General features: G+C 38.5%; 1 protein-coding gene across 2 annotated transcripts in view; it reads left to right on the top strand.

The window, feature by feature from the left end:
* LOC124555787 (hydroxysteroid dehydrogenase-like protein 2) overlaps nucleotides 1–14,917 on the top strand; it is a 50,990-nt gene that overhangs the window by 25,737 nt on the left and 10,336 nt on the right. For both annotated transcript variants that reach the window (XM_047129847.1, XM_047129848.1), the window contains exons 3-6: nucleotides 581–794; nucleotides 2,782–2,987; nucleotides 9,983–10,180; nucleotides 12,458–12,640. In XM_047129847.1, the coding sequence (XP_046985803.1) occupies nucleotides 581–794; nucleotides 2,782–2,987; nucleotides 9,983–10,180; nucleotides 12,458–12,640 (801 nt within the window). The remainder of the gene's footprint in view (nucleotides 1–580; nucleotides 795–2,781; nucleotides 2,988–9,982; nucleotides 10,181–12,457; nucleotides 12,641–14,917) is intronic.

The raw sequence follows: 14,917 nt of genomic DNA, 5'->3' as shown, positions 1-14,917 counted from the left end.
CTGGATGTGAGGTATGAATTGTTTGAACATCCATTGTACTTAAGTTTTGTACCCCTCTGACTTCCAGCTATTCCCCCATCCAAAGAAGTTTATGGTTGGGGGGAGAATGAAATCCATTGATGATGGCTAAAGTCAGCCATAGGTGGTTATAATGCAGACCATCTCATTCAGAGATGGAGCACATTTAATGAGTACTACTATACCTGTATTTAATATATGAAAAAATGAATGCTACTGTGAACAGAGTTCTGTGTAAAGAATAGAGTTCAGTATTCAGTGATGTATTCTAGCAGTATTATTAAAATAATATGAGCTTTATGACAGACATTTTTTTGTCTTTTAGGTAAGTAGCAAATGTATAAATAATAAATACATAAATGTGTCATACATACTCTATTATGCAATAACGCAGTTCCTAATCCTGACTTTCTTGTGTAGCTCTAAAATACACTGAATAATGATATGTTTGCAGGGAAACACATTTCCTCTTTTCTATGCAACATTTATTCTGCCTGTTGATGTGGATAAGTGTATTGTGCACAGTGAAAAAATGTGTAGTGATGTGCCGTATTATTTTCAGTTGAGGCTGCAGGAGGGAAATGTCTGCCATGCATTGTTGATGTTCGTGATGAGAAGCAAGTAATTTCAGCTGTAGAAGCAGCTGTTAAAAAATTTGGAGGCATTGACATAGTGATAAATAATGCAAGTGCAATTTCACTTACTGGGACCCTTAATACAGAAATGAAGAGATATGACCTTATGCATCAGATAAATACCAGAGGCACATTTTTGGTGTAAGTATTTTAAGGTTGAAGTATAAAAAAATAGATCTAACATTATGCAGATGATGTAGTGAGGACCCACTACATATTGTCCTTATTAATGTTTTTGTGTGTGGTGCGCGGGGTAGGCGTTCGGTCTGAGGCACCTTCTCACAGTCCATGCGCCCCCCCCCCTCCCCCCCTCCCCCATCGGAGATTAGAGTCCTTCCTCGGGCATGGGTGTGTGTTGTCCTTAGCGTAAGTTAAAGTTAGATTAAGCAGTGTGTAAGCTTAGGGACTGATGACCTCAGCAGTTTGGTCCCATAAGATCCTACCACAAATTTTCAAAATGTTTTTGTGCAAAACTTTCATCATCGTTGAAGAGTTTCCCCAGAATATGATGCCAAAACAAATTAGTGAATGAAAATAGGAGAGGTAAGTTATCTTTTTGAATTGTCATCTTCAAAGACTGCTATTACCCGTAGGGAAAAATTTGCAGTGCTGAGACATTTAACATGATTTGCAACATTTGAATTCTAATTCAGTAAATATAAAAACCCAAGAATTTAGAATATTCTGTCTCATTTATTGATTTTGTCTCGTGCATTATTTCTAACAGTGTGGTGAGGTCTTGAGCAGTAAAAAAAATTGGCTGTGTTGTGTTTTAAGTCGGTTCAGTGACAATCCATTAGCAGATAACCATTTAATAATGATAACTACAGGCAACTGACAACATACATATCTTGATATGATTGATATACATATCCATACATAAACAGTAAATGCAAAGATTTTGCAAGTAAAGGTCTTGCACAGTTCTGAGAATTTAGTATAAAGTGAAGACCTTATATTCTGCAACATGAGTTTGCATGGGTACATAGTGCACACCAACTACATAGTGCCAGTATTGTAACTGAGGTTACAGGCAGTGTGGAACCACTATCAGGAACATGTTCTGGAAACTGGGTTGAGATGTTGTGATACCATATGTCAATTACCACTGACACCATGTCACAGACTACACATACTTGCATTGTGTAGAACCAAAGTTAACTGGGAAATTAAATGACACACTGTGGTTTTCAGTAATGAGTCTTATCTGACGATGGCCTTGGAAGCTAAAAGCTGGTTCATAATTAACTATTAAATATTATTGTGGAACGGTAATACTGTGTATTCAAGTTATCAATCTTGTTTCTGTTTGTAGCTTTCAGTCCAGTGTCAACATATTCATAGATAATTTATGGAAAGGTTACAGGAAACAGCCAGTGATTCTTGAGACCTGTACCTCTCCAATTCCTGGAATCAAAGTGCAGTGTTAAACTTTGTTGTCAAACCCTTTATGACCATGGTACCAAATAGCATATTTTTGCAGAATAATGAAAGACCCCACATTGCAGTTCACACCATAAACACCATGAGGAATGTCTGGGATGTGATGATGGAAGATATATATACTTTCATATCTTCCTCAGCCAGCACTCTTCATGAACTGATATTTTTTTACCAAACCACAATGAATACAAGAATGTATTTGTGCCCGTGGGGGTCACACCTCGTACTGATGTAGATAATGGACACCACTTATGAATGGAATGAAAATTTAATCATTTAATACATCTTATGTGACAAACATCTCCAGTTTGTAAGCAAAGCATGTAAGCAAAATAAAGACTATAAGTAACAACTCACAGTATAGATGAGCCCTTAAGTAGCAGAAAGTCATGTAAACAATATTTGGGACTTGTAACTTGACATTTGGACAATATTAAACCAGAACTACCAGTAACTTATGAGACAAGTCATTTGTTTAGGGAATATATTTACTTCTGTTTAGTATATTCCATGAATGATCAAGGAGATGATTCAAGGAGAATGAGATATTTGTGGAATAAGAATATTTTTACTAATTTCATTGTTACACATAATGTGGTACACTGGATTCTATTATAAAACTCATTCAAAAAATATAACATGCATATGTATACATATATAGATACATATGTCACTTTTATTTCAGATCAAAAGTGTGCTTGCCATACTTGAAGAATAGCAAAAATCCTCATATAATAAATATTAGTCCACCATTGAACATGTCTCCTCATTGGTTCAAAAACCATGTTGCATATACTATGGCCAAATATGGGATGTCAATGTGTGTATTGGGGATGGCAGATGAATTTAAGGAAGATGGAATAGCGGTGAACGCACTGTGGCCAAAAACAGGTAAGGAAATGTTGTTTGTGATTTCTTATTTCTGAATTTCGAAGTGGCCAGCTGGGAAACTGAAATACTCACTTCAGGTTTCTAGAGAACATTAAGACTGACTGAAAGTTGTTCTCCCTGCAGTATTGATACTGCATAAAAAAATGAACTGAAATGTCATGTAAGTGCATAAGAATATGTAAATGTCCGTAAGAAAGCTCACGATTGGTGGTGGCCAGGAATAGATGGGTGATATGGGACAGAGTAAGAGGCTGTTGTTAGTCAGGAATTTTGGTGTATGTTGAAAGTATTATTTCCCACAATCATAGCTTGTTTGAATATGCTGAAACCTTGCTTGCAATGTGAAAAAATCACAGTATAATCTTCTGGACAGGTGTTAAAAAAGAATTTAATTGCAATCAGAATGACTGAAATTTCCTTTTATATATTACATATTTATTTATATATTATATACATTTAGAAACAGGTATATAAAAAAATGGACAAAATTTCAAAGCATTTGGTGAAGAACTTTGACATTTAAGCCTTTGAACAAACGACTGTGAGATTTTTGCTAACAACTTTTCCCCTTTATATACCATATGGTACTCCAGCAGGAATATAAAATACAGGTATTGGAATGTAATATTGGTCAAAATTAAGTCAATTGACCGATTACTTTCAAGTTATGTGAACACAAACTATGCAGCCTGAATTTTTGTACATAAAGATTTACAATGGATAAATTATGGCTTACCTACAGTACATTGCAAGCGTTTTATAAGAAACTTTTTGGCAGATTAAAAACATGTGCTGGACTGGGACTCGGATCCAGGACCTTTACCTTTTGCAGGCAAGTGCTTTACCAACTGAGCTACCCTCACAACTGTCCTTTCCTAGCCTATGAAAACTTGAACTTACACTTAAAGACAGTGAATGGAAATTTGCGAGTCATTATACAGCGAATACAAATGATTAAAAATGAAGGTTGCTGTGTATTAAGTCCTTTAGTTATAGCTGTGTTGAAGCTGACACAGATTTTATTCACACCACTACATAACTTGTAAATAAAATTAAAAGGCAAAATAATATTACACTAGCCAGAGCAATTATTGTTTGTGCTTCCCAAACACTAAACAAGTTGCACTTCGTTTCTATTATGTTTCCTTATAAGTCTTTTATCCTAAGTTATTTGTGAGAAAGTGTTCATGTGTTCATTGGAAATAACAAATAGAAGATGCATAATATAGTGTCTGATTAACTCTCTGGAAATAGAGCCTAATGTAGACTAGCAGCTATATCTTACTTCATAAACTTAACACTAAACATCATTTGTAAATATGAATAAACTGATACTAATACATTCAGAATTCTTAAATGACACTTTTTATCATGACAGTTTCACCCAAAAAGAAATAAATTTTTCAATGCACTGGTGGTAATCAGAGCAGGTACAGTTAACGTACAAACATACCATCATTTGACCCTGGAACAGACTCCTGTATGGACGACACAGTAATGGACATCCCTGGTGTAGAACAACAACTGAAAGAGTTGATAACAAATAAGTCAGCAGGTGTAGATGGAATCCCAGTTCAGTTTTTCAAAGAGTACTCTACAGCATTGGCCCCATACATAGCTTGCATTTATTGTGACTCTTGCCCAGTGCAAAGTCCCAAGCGACTGGAAAAAATACAGGTGACTCCTCTATGCAAGAAAGGCAAAAGAACGGACCTAAAAATTTACAGACCAGTATCCCTAAACATTGGTTTGCTGCAGAATTCTTGAGTGCATTCAGTTCAAATATAATAAACTTTCTTGAGACAGGGAATCTTATTTCGCGAATCAGCATGGTTTTAGAAAGCTTTGCTCATGCAAAACTCAGCTTGCCCTTTTCTCATGTGATAGACTGTGAAATATGGATGAGGGGCAACAGGCAGATTCCATATTTCTAGATTTCCAAAAAGTGTTTAACAATGTGCCCCATTGCAGGCTGTTAAACAAAGTACGAGTATATGGAATAGCTCCACAGGTATGCGAGTCTCTCGAAGACTTTTTAAGCAATAGGATCCAGCATGGTGTCCTTGATGGCGAGTGTTCAACAAAGACGAGGGCACCTGCATCTGCATCTACCTCTACATAGATACTCCGCAAGCCACTGTACGGTGCTTGATGGAGGGCATCCTGTACCTCAGCTGTCATTTCCTCTCTTGTTCCACTCGCAAATAGAGCGAGGGAAAAGTGACTGTCTATATTCCTCCATATGAACCCTAATTTCTCGTATCTTATCTTCATGATCCTTAAACGCAATATATGTTGGTGGAATCATTTGGCAGTCAGCTTCCAATGCCGGTTCTGTAAATTTTCTCAATAGGGTTTCTTGAGAAGAACATTGCCTCCCCCTCCATGGATTCCCATTTGAGTTCCCGAAGCATCTCCGTAACACTTACATGTTGTTCGAACCTTTCGGTAACAAATTTAGCAGCATGCCTCTGAATTGCTTCAGTTTCTTCCTTTAATCCAACCTCTAACTGATCCCAAACACTCGGGCAGTACTCAAGAATAGGTCACACCAGTGTCTTATATGCAGTCGTCAGGAGTGCCCCAGGAAAGTGTGATAGGACTGCTATTATTCTGTATATATATAAATGATTTGGCGGAAATTTGCGGTCGTTTGCTGATGATGCTGTGGTGTATGGTAAGGTGTCGAAGTTGAGTGGCTGTAAGATGATACAAGGTGACTTAGACAAAATTTCTAGCTGGTAAAATGAATGGCAGCTAGGTCTAAATGTTGAAAAAAATTGTAAGTTAATGTGGATGAATAGGAAAAACAAACCCATAAAATTCAGATACAGCATTAGTAGTGCCCTGCTTGACACAGTCTTGTCATTTACATATTTGGGTGTACGGCTGCAAAGCAATATGAAATGGAATGAGCATTTGAGGATTGCAGTAGGGAAGGCTAATGGTTGACTTCAGTTTATTGGGAGAATTCTAGGAAAGTGTGGTTCACCTGTGCAGGAGACTGCATATAGGATGCTAGTGTGACCTATTCTTGAGTACTGCTTGAGTGTCTTGGATCTGTAACAGGTCTGATTAAAGGAAGATATTGAAGCAGTTCATGGGCAGGCTGCTAGATTTGTTACTGGTAGGTTCGAACACCACCCAAGTGTTACAGTGGTGCTTCAGGAACTCAAATGGGAATCCCTTGAAGGAAGGCAACATTCTTTTCGAGGAACACTATTGAGAAAATTCAGAGAACTGGCATTTGAAGTGGTGTGTGTAATGACCATGAAGATAAGATACGTGAAATTAGGACTCATACAGAGACTTGCACAGACTAGTTTTTCCCTCGCTTTATTTGCGAATGGAACAGAAAGAAAATGGCTAGTAGTGGTACAGGATACCCACTGCCCCACATGCTGTACAATGAATTGTGGAGTATTTATGTAGATGTAGAAGTAGAAGTAGAGTATGAAAATCTAGTGTCGTATTCTAAAGCTACATAAATACAGCCATGAACCGTCATTTAGAATATTAATTATTGTGAAATGAAGTGGATGAATTGATGGCATGAAATGAATGGATATGAAGTGTCGTGGAATGATATCGGAACAAGCCTTTCAGATGTGTTGAACTTGCAATATGTAGGGGCAATAGAAAATTTGTGCCTGACCAGTATTCAAACCCATATTTTCTGGTTATTATGAGCAGTTAGTTGCATTAACCATTGAACTGTCTAACCATGCCTCAAAGCCTGACTCAAACTTTCATTGTCACTGACAGTACTAATTTTCTCAGTTGTCACTTGTTAATTATAGTGCAGGTTCAGCATATCTAACAATTTGCATCGATACACTTCATGTCATTCTGTCTTCATTGATTTCACTCCCATGGAACCATTCACTTCATTTCCGAACATTTAATTCGGTTCGAATTAGTGATAGGGTAGTTCACAATAAGCCACACAGTCCATTCCTCCAGTGGGATGTAGCCATGGGATAACCTGCAGTAGTAGTGGTGGTGGCGGCGGCGGCGGTATTGGGAACCATTAGTGGAACCATCAGTGGCAACAGCAGGTTGAGTCAGGCCTGGTAGTGTGGTTAGGTAGCCTAATGATTGCGACAGTTTCATGTGCAGTGCTCTCTTACCAACTGAGTGCCAACATGTCAAATCTTGACTCAATACCAGATATGCTGCCAGACTGCCAAGTGCTCAAATGGCATAATTGCTCACAAAAAGCAGGAAATCCACATTCGAGGTCCAATATCATAAAATTTCAATTGTCTCGGTATATTCATTAATTATTTTACTTACGGCTTAAAAACATTTGACATCTTGCCAGTGAAAGAAAAAGTTTTGGGTTAGTTTCCAGCCGAGAACACAATTTTAATTGGGTATGATGTTTCAAGATTCTAGTATCTTTACTTAATCATTTACATCAGGAAAAAATTCTGTTTTGCAGGTGTATTTCTTTGTTATCTAACATGAATCCTCATTATTGTGAAGTCCCCCCCCTCCTCTCCCCCCTCCTCTCCCCCCTTCTTGTACCTTCTTGTAAACTTCCACAATGGCAAGCAGAAACATATTTTTAACAGGTACCAACAATTTGCATTTCACTAACTGTGTGCCATATATTTTCCTTACCAGTAACAAATGATATTCCTTAACTGTACAAAATCTCAGTGGTTCTCTTCGTCCAGTGTTTTCTTGAAGTATTTTCATGAAATCTGTGAATTATTACATCAGTTACTCTTCACACAAAGAAGATGAAAGTGAGTAAAAAATAAAAGAACTTCGCATGTCTGTTGATATGTCCCTAGTATTGATGCGCGCCACAGAGATTTGCTGGTGGTGGCTAGGAAACAGACCGTGGTGATAACATCTGTGAGTGGTGCGAGCAGTAGTTGCTTGGTGACAGGCAGTGGAAGCAGTTGCTTGTGCGACTCACAGATTTGAAATGCAACATACTGTCAATTGGGGCCTGGTGTGTGAAGTGACAGAGAGGAAGCGACAGTGGCTGTTGTAATTGAGAAGTGCAATTTAGTTAGTGTGGCAGGACCCTGGTACAACCTGCTATGAGCTAAGAACAGCAGGGATACACTAAGTTAAGTATCCTTCACTGTCCAGTTGAAAGCCAGTGACAGGGTTCAGAGGTTTCCAATGGTTCTTCATTGGTTTGTCTCCTTGGTTTTGGTTTCGCAACTGTCATAGTGTTAAGTGTCAAAAATTTTATTCGAACAGTCGGTACAAAACTGTATCGGTTCGTGAGTAACTGCCACAGTATGTTAGCACATGTAAATATAGTTGAGCATTTTGAAGCAAGTTAAAGAATAGATGTTAAAGAGTGTTAGTGGCTGAAAATTTCATTGGAATAACCAGTATAAGGCTGTATCTGCTTTGAGAGTAACTGCCACAGTGTGTTAGTATACCTGACTGTATTTCAACTTTTGTTGCAAGTTGAAGAATAGATGACACAGTGTGTTAATGGCAAAAAAGTTCATTGGAACAGCTAGCAGGGTGTTAGTGCCTATAAATGCATCTGAATGTGTGTGTCTAGTTAGCAAATATGTGCTACTATCTGTTAGTAGTGGTTAACTCATTTGAGAAATACTGTGTAAAACTGTTACTACTTTGATAGTAACTGCCCCAGGCTGTAACATTTGTAAATGGAGTTGAATTTTGCTCCTTGTCATACACTGTTAATGGTCGGACAGTTTGCATGAGGTGTATATACCAGTTCGTTCTTCGAAGGCAACTGCTCTAATGAACTGCTGATTGTAAAATCATTGAAATTTCAATACATTCTTTTCAAGAAAGAGTAATTGCTGTTGTGGGCTAGTGCCTGTAAATTGCATATTGAGGAAAGTCTTAATATTTTAAAGTGTTTAATGTTCAGCATATGTTGCGTAACAGAGTAATTGCTGCAGTGGGGTAGTCTCCATAGTTCTTAGCTGGTGTTAAAAAAAAATAGTTTGTTGTTAAAAAAAATAGTTTGCGGGCTAGTGCCCATAAGTTTATACATTATATGTTAATTTTAACAAAAGTAATTGCTGCAGTGGGGTAGGCCTCGTAAAGTTAACTTAGGGGAAAGTTTCTAAAGTAACTGTTGCTTAGTGACAAATTGTTTGTAACTTGGTTTGTTAATAAATTGTTGTTCTAAATGTCCAGTGGCTTCAACGCCAGGACCTCGTGTCCTAGCTTACCAGCTCTAAGGTACTTCCATCTTTTCACCCTGTGTGCAACAGTGGAATCAGACCTAACGAATTGCAAATTTAGAGAAAATATGAAATAGTTTCACTAAATTAAAATTCATTTTCAGGATTACAATCAATTCTCAGCTGTTGCAACAAATTAACCAAAAATCAAATTTCTCATCATTTTCGAAATAAACTGTCGAAGCTGTGGCATAACAAATGATCAACACATTCTGCTTAATCAGTGTCTTAGATGTCAAATGTTTTCAATCTGTAAATAAAATAATTAATGAACATGCTGTGACAATTGGAAATTTGTAATACCAGACCCCAAACACAGATTTCCTGCTTTTTGCGAGCAATTAAGCTAGTTGAGCAACAGTCAATCTGACAGCATCTCTGGTACTGAGTCAGGATTACATATGTACTTTGATGTCCAGTTGGTAAGAATAATGTGCATGAAACTGAAGATATTGATTTGAGCACTGTTCCAGCACATAGTATCAATTTGTAGGGAATTTCCATTGCTGACTACACTAACCTGAAGTCTTATTCCGAATGCTCTGTGTTTGACTCAGTCCACTAAATCTCATTTTTTTTATTGTGTTGTTCGAAAATCATTCTTTATCTAAGCCATGATGACAATTGTGTGTCAGGCCTGCACAATATAGGGGTCCAGGTGTGTGTGTTGATGACTCAACATTTCTGCTACAGATTTAAGTTTCTGATTATTTTGAGAAATTTTACAAGCAAACATAAACATAAAACTGTTCATGAGTTTTAAAGTGCTTTACAAATTGCCGAATAACTTTGTTCCAGCAATTCATACTGCTGCTATTGAGATGCTAAGTGGCCCAGAATCAGGAAGCTACTCACGGAAACCAGAAATTGTTGCAGATGCTGCTTATGCAATAATGACAAAAGACCCAAAAACCTTTACAGGGAACTTTATAATTGATGAAGACATTTTAAGAGAATGTGGCATTCAAGATTTTAAACAATATGCTGTTGATCCAGGTAAGTGAAACACATCAGTTTCAACAACTTAATTTTAAAATCTTTTTAATAGTGTTAAAACATTTACAGTTTTCCTAATTTTCCTTATTACATGTTATGGTATTTATGTGAAGGTGTGCATTTGTATGTTGCAAGTGTTGATTACATTCTTTTCAACAGAGATATTTATGTTAAATGTTGGACATCTGATACTAGAAATATAATAGAAAGGAAGTTACTACTACTGTAAAAGTGTTGCACTAATATTAGAATTGAGATTTTTCTTTGACTCCTGAGATGACAGAAGATTAGAGTTTAATATTATGTTGCCAGCAAAGTCATTGGAGAAGGAACACATGTTTGGCTTAACAAGAATGGGGAAGGAAATTAGTTGTGCCTTTTCAAAGGAATCATCATGGCATTTTCCTTACACGATTTAGATATACCATATAAAACCTAGAACTGGTTAGCTGAACAGAGATTTAAATCTCACTCTTTCAGAATAAAACTCCAATGTGCAAACCAGTGCACCACTTCATTTGGTTCCTTCACTCCCCCCCAACTCTATACTGCTACAGCGAATTCTTTCCCCTTTTCTTCTACAAATGAAGCTTGTATTCTCTGAATGTGCATTTTTACTTGGCTAGCCAGTTTATGAATTGTAATGAATGGTACATCGTTATCACTTGTTAATGATATGCAGAAAGAACTATCTGTTTACTTATGTATGAGTAGAATTTCTCTGCTTTCAACATCATGGTCATGCAATTTCTATGTAGTACGTAGTGATATCTTGTTTGGCTCTTCTGAGAAGGTAACATCTGGAAATTATGAGTAGTTCCTAGCAACAGTGGTCAATGTCTTCATTTTAGCATTCCTCGCTATAGTTTGTTGAACATATCTGTGAATTCAAACTCTGACTGAACAATCCTAAATAAAAGGATCCAAACCACCACACAAGCCTTTTATGGGTGGTGGTCTTACTGACTAAGCTACCCGGGCTTAATTCACAACATGCTTTCAAAGCTCCAACTCTGTCATTGGCTGTCTCATATTTCTTAAATGTCGCAAAGGCTTTCTGGCATCCCGTACAGCACTAGCACTCCTTGAAATAAGGATACTGCAGAGAAATATCTGTTAAAGTTTCTAAACGGAGTACAGTATGTTGCTGAGTGAAAAATTCATCCTAGAAGGCTATAGGATTTTCTCAACAATCTCCTTTCCTCAGTGGGTTTTAATCCAACACACTTTGTATGAGTGCTTCTGGGAATTTTGGAAAATAAGATTAATTACTGGCAGAAATGAAGCTATGAAGAATATCACAAGTCGTGCATGGGTAGCTCATTAAGAGGATTGCCTGCAAAAGTAAAGGGTCAAATTGAGTTGTGGTATGACACACAGTCTGTTAATATATCAGCGAAAGCTTGCAAAATTCAGTAGCTTTGTACACACACACACACACACACACACACACACACACACACACACACACACACACACACTCTCTCTCTCTCTCTCTCTCTCTCTCTCTCTCTCTCTCAGTACATCACTAGTATGTACTTGTTTACTGCTATTATAGTAGTTAATATTATCATACAATGTTTCACGGGCTGTAAAACTCATTAATATATTGCGGTATAATGGGAAGGTGTGCACGAGTGGCTCCCTGCTGGTGGTGGGCGGAGAGGAAGGTGATGTAGGCAGCCAATCTGTTCTACTGAGGTTTCAGTATAGGTAGTAGTGACCAGCTGACAGGCTGTTGCTGAGGCCTGATTATAGTTCTGCTGTTACATGCTGTTAGTTATATGCCTCTATGTTAGAATTAATATTGTAAATTACTTCACTCAATTAATGCATATGTGCCCAATTTGATGGTGCTGTCCTGTATTGCCCAACAAGTTTTGACTGTGACTCAAGTATATTGACTTGCAAAAAATAGACTTCTTTTTAATGATGGTTCACTGCATCCTGTATGTAAAAGAGGCATGGCATATCATCAAAAAACAGCATCCATACTGTCTTGTATGGTGAACTAATGTTCAGTGATATGGTGTGTGAACTTTTATAGGCTTTGAGCCTCTTCTGACACAGGCTTAAGTGGTTACTGCATGGTACCTTCTGAGAATCAGTTCTGAAATAAATGGAGATGCAACAATTCTTGAATGCTTGAGAGCAGTATTTATGTTCAGTTTTATGTTGGAGATGTATATAAGTTTGGGAGACCCAACAGAATTAATAAAAGTAGTAAAATGTGTTCCTTTCATTTGTGTTGTTTGTAACGTGTCTTTTTTTTTCCAGCAAATAATGATAATTTAATGCCGGACTTTTTCTTGGACTACAACCCAGAAGAAGGTGGACATAAATTATCTGTTTCAACACAGAAAGGCGGCCAAATAGAAAAAATTTTTAATGCAATTCGTCACAGTATGGGGCCAGAACTAGTTTCTAAAACGAATGCAGTTTTCCAATTTGAAGTGAAAGGTAAGTTGTCTTGACCTTAGATTAAACAGTATAAAACTGACTCTTTTTTTATGTTTCCGCACCCTCAAAGGTTGTCAGTGGTAGTCTTCTTTTCTGAGCTTTGCACTTCAAGATGGCCTTTGGAAGAATCCATCACTTCTCAAGGAACACCTCGTGACCCATTTTGCAACAGCATTAGTGTCAGCCTCCTATCCAGCCACCTTTCTCCTCCGGAAACAGAGGCTGAAGCTCCCCACTTATATTTTACCCCTTGTCAGGTGGAATCCTATATTGAACCTTTTACTGAATGGGAACTCCTTCAGGACCTCTCTTCCATTCACCATTCGGCCCATGGGCCTGATTCCATCCATAGCCAATTGCTTCAACACTTCAGTCCTCCACAATGACAATATCCCCTCCACATATTTAATCATATTTGGCTCAATGGAGAGAGAGTATTGTGGTTCCTGGTCTTAAGCCCAGCAAAGATCCGTTGTTCCTTGATAGGTACCAGCCAGTAGGTCTGACCAATGTCCCCTGCAAGTTACTTGAATAGATGATGGCTTGTTGGCTCAGTTGGGTCCTCGAATCTCCAGATTTTTTTATCTCCAGATTTTTTTATCTCCTTACCACTGCAGCTTCTGGGAGGTGCAGTCACCAATCAGTTATCTGTTTCGATAGGAAACCGCAATTCGGCAGACATTTTCTCAGTGTCACCATCTTGTCGCAGTTTTCTTTGATCTTAAGGCCAACGACACAGCTTGGTACCATCACATTCTACTTGCATTCCATGAGTGGGGTATTTGGGGCTCCCCCTCCTGATTTTTATTGCCAGTTTGGGTTGGAACCATTCTCAGCTCTCCAGACTCAGGAGAATGGCATTCCACAGGGCTCTGTAATAAGTTTCCTTCTTTTTCTCATCACTGTTAATTGATTTGTGGCTTCCACTAGACCATTGGTCACCCCTGCTTTGTGTGTGGATGATTTCTGTATTTTAGCTTGTTCTCACCCGGTGGTCCCTGCGGAGTGACAGCTACGGGGTGCCATCCAGCGCACTTCCTCGAGGACATTCTCACACGGTTTTCAGTTCTCTCTCCATAAGTTGAGGGTAGCATGTTTCTGTTGTTGTACTATGGTCCATCCTGATCCAGATCTCTACCTGATGCCCAGTACCTGACTGCGGTCCCCGACTTCTGTTTCTGGGTCTTCTTTTTTGACAACAAGCTTACTTGGTTGCACATATTCGCCTTCTGAATGTTGGCTGCTTTCATAAACTCAGTGTCCTCTACTTCCTTGCGCTCACTTCTTGGGGTGCGGATCACTTGACCCTTCTCTACGTTTATCAGGCATTAGTTCTGTCTTGTCTGGATTATGTTTGTTAAGTTTATATATCAGCTACCCCTTCCATGCTGCTCATCTTGGACGCGATTCATCATTGTGGTATCTCTCTAGTCACTGGTGCCTTTCGCACTAGCCCTGTTGATAGTCTTCTGGTTGATGCTGTGATCCCTCCCTTTCAGTTCAGTGGTCCCAACTGCTGGTTTCCTATGCCATCACTACCAGCCCTTCCCCTGCTCACCCCTCTGCTTCTCTCTGCCAGTTTCCATCTCCCCACCTTGTCCTCTTCCCTGCTTTCTTTTCTGACCACCCGTCCTTGGTTAGTTCCTCAGACCTGGATTCAGATGGATCTCTTCTGAGGTCCAAAAACCTCCCTTGCTTCAATGGTTTTCCATTGTTTGTTCCATCACTCTTATGAGAGTTTGAGGAGGCCACTGTTTTTTGTACCAATGACTCTAAATTCACCAATCACATGGGGTATACCTTCATGTCTTCCACCGGCACAAGACACCATCTCTTGCCTGTAATGTGTGGGGGTGTTTGCTGAGATTTGCAGCTTTATGCCAAATCCCTTTTTGCTCAGTTGTGCACTGACTCCTGGAGGCTACCTCCTGTCTAATAAAGTTTGTGCAATCAAGGAGACTTCCACCACTGTGGTGTTCTTCCCTCTGCCTCTCCCGGTGGGAATCTACTGTCCTTGCCATCTTTGTGTTGGTGATGCTAGGTTGATCCGTTTTTTTTTTTTAACTCCATGATGAGCCTCCTCTTTGTAGTTGCAGTAGAGGACTAGGAGAAATTATTTTATACTTCTTAGTCTGGTCTAAAATTGTGCTATGTTAAAAATTCAGTTTTATTTAAATAATTAATACTGTTCTGTTAATTTCTTTTGCCGTCCAGCCAGTCATTGTCTTCAATTGCCCTAGTTTGCCATTAGTTTGTTCAGTTTTGTTTTTGGTTTGA

This window comes from Schistocerca americana, chromosome X (genome assembly GCF_021461395.2).
Source record: "Schistocerca americana isolate TAMUIC-IGC-003095 chromosome X, iqSchAmer2.1, whole genome shotgun sequence".
Lineage (NCBI taxonomy): Eukaryota > Metazoa > Arthropoda > Insecta > Orthoptera > Acrididae > Schistocerca > Schistocerca americana.
The sequence above is the reverse complement of the archived record's forward strand: the minus strand, read 5'-3'. Positions and strand labels throughout refer to the sequence as shown.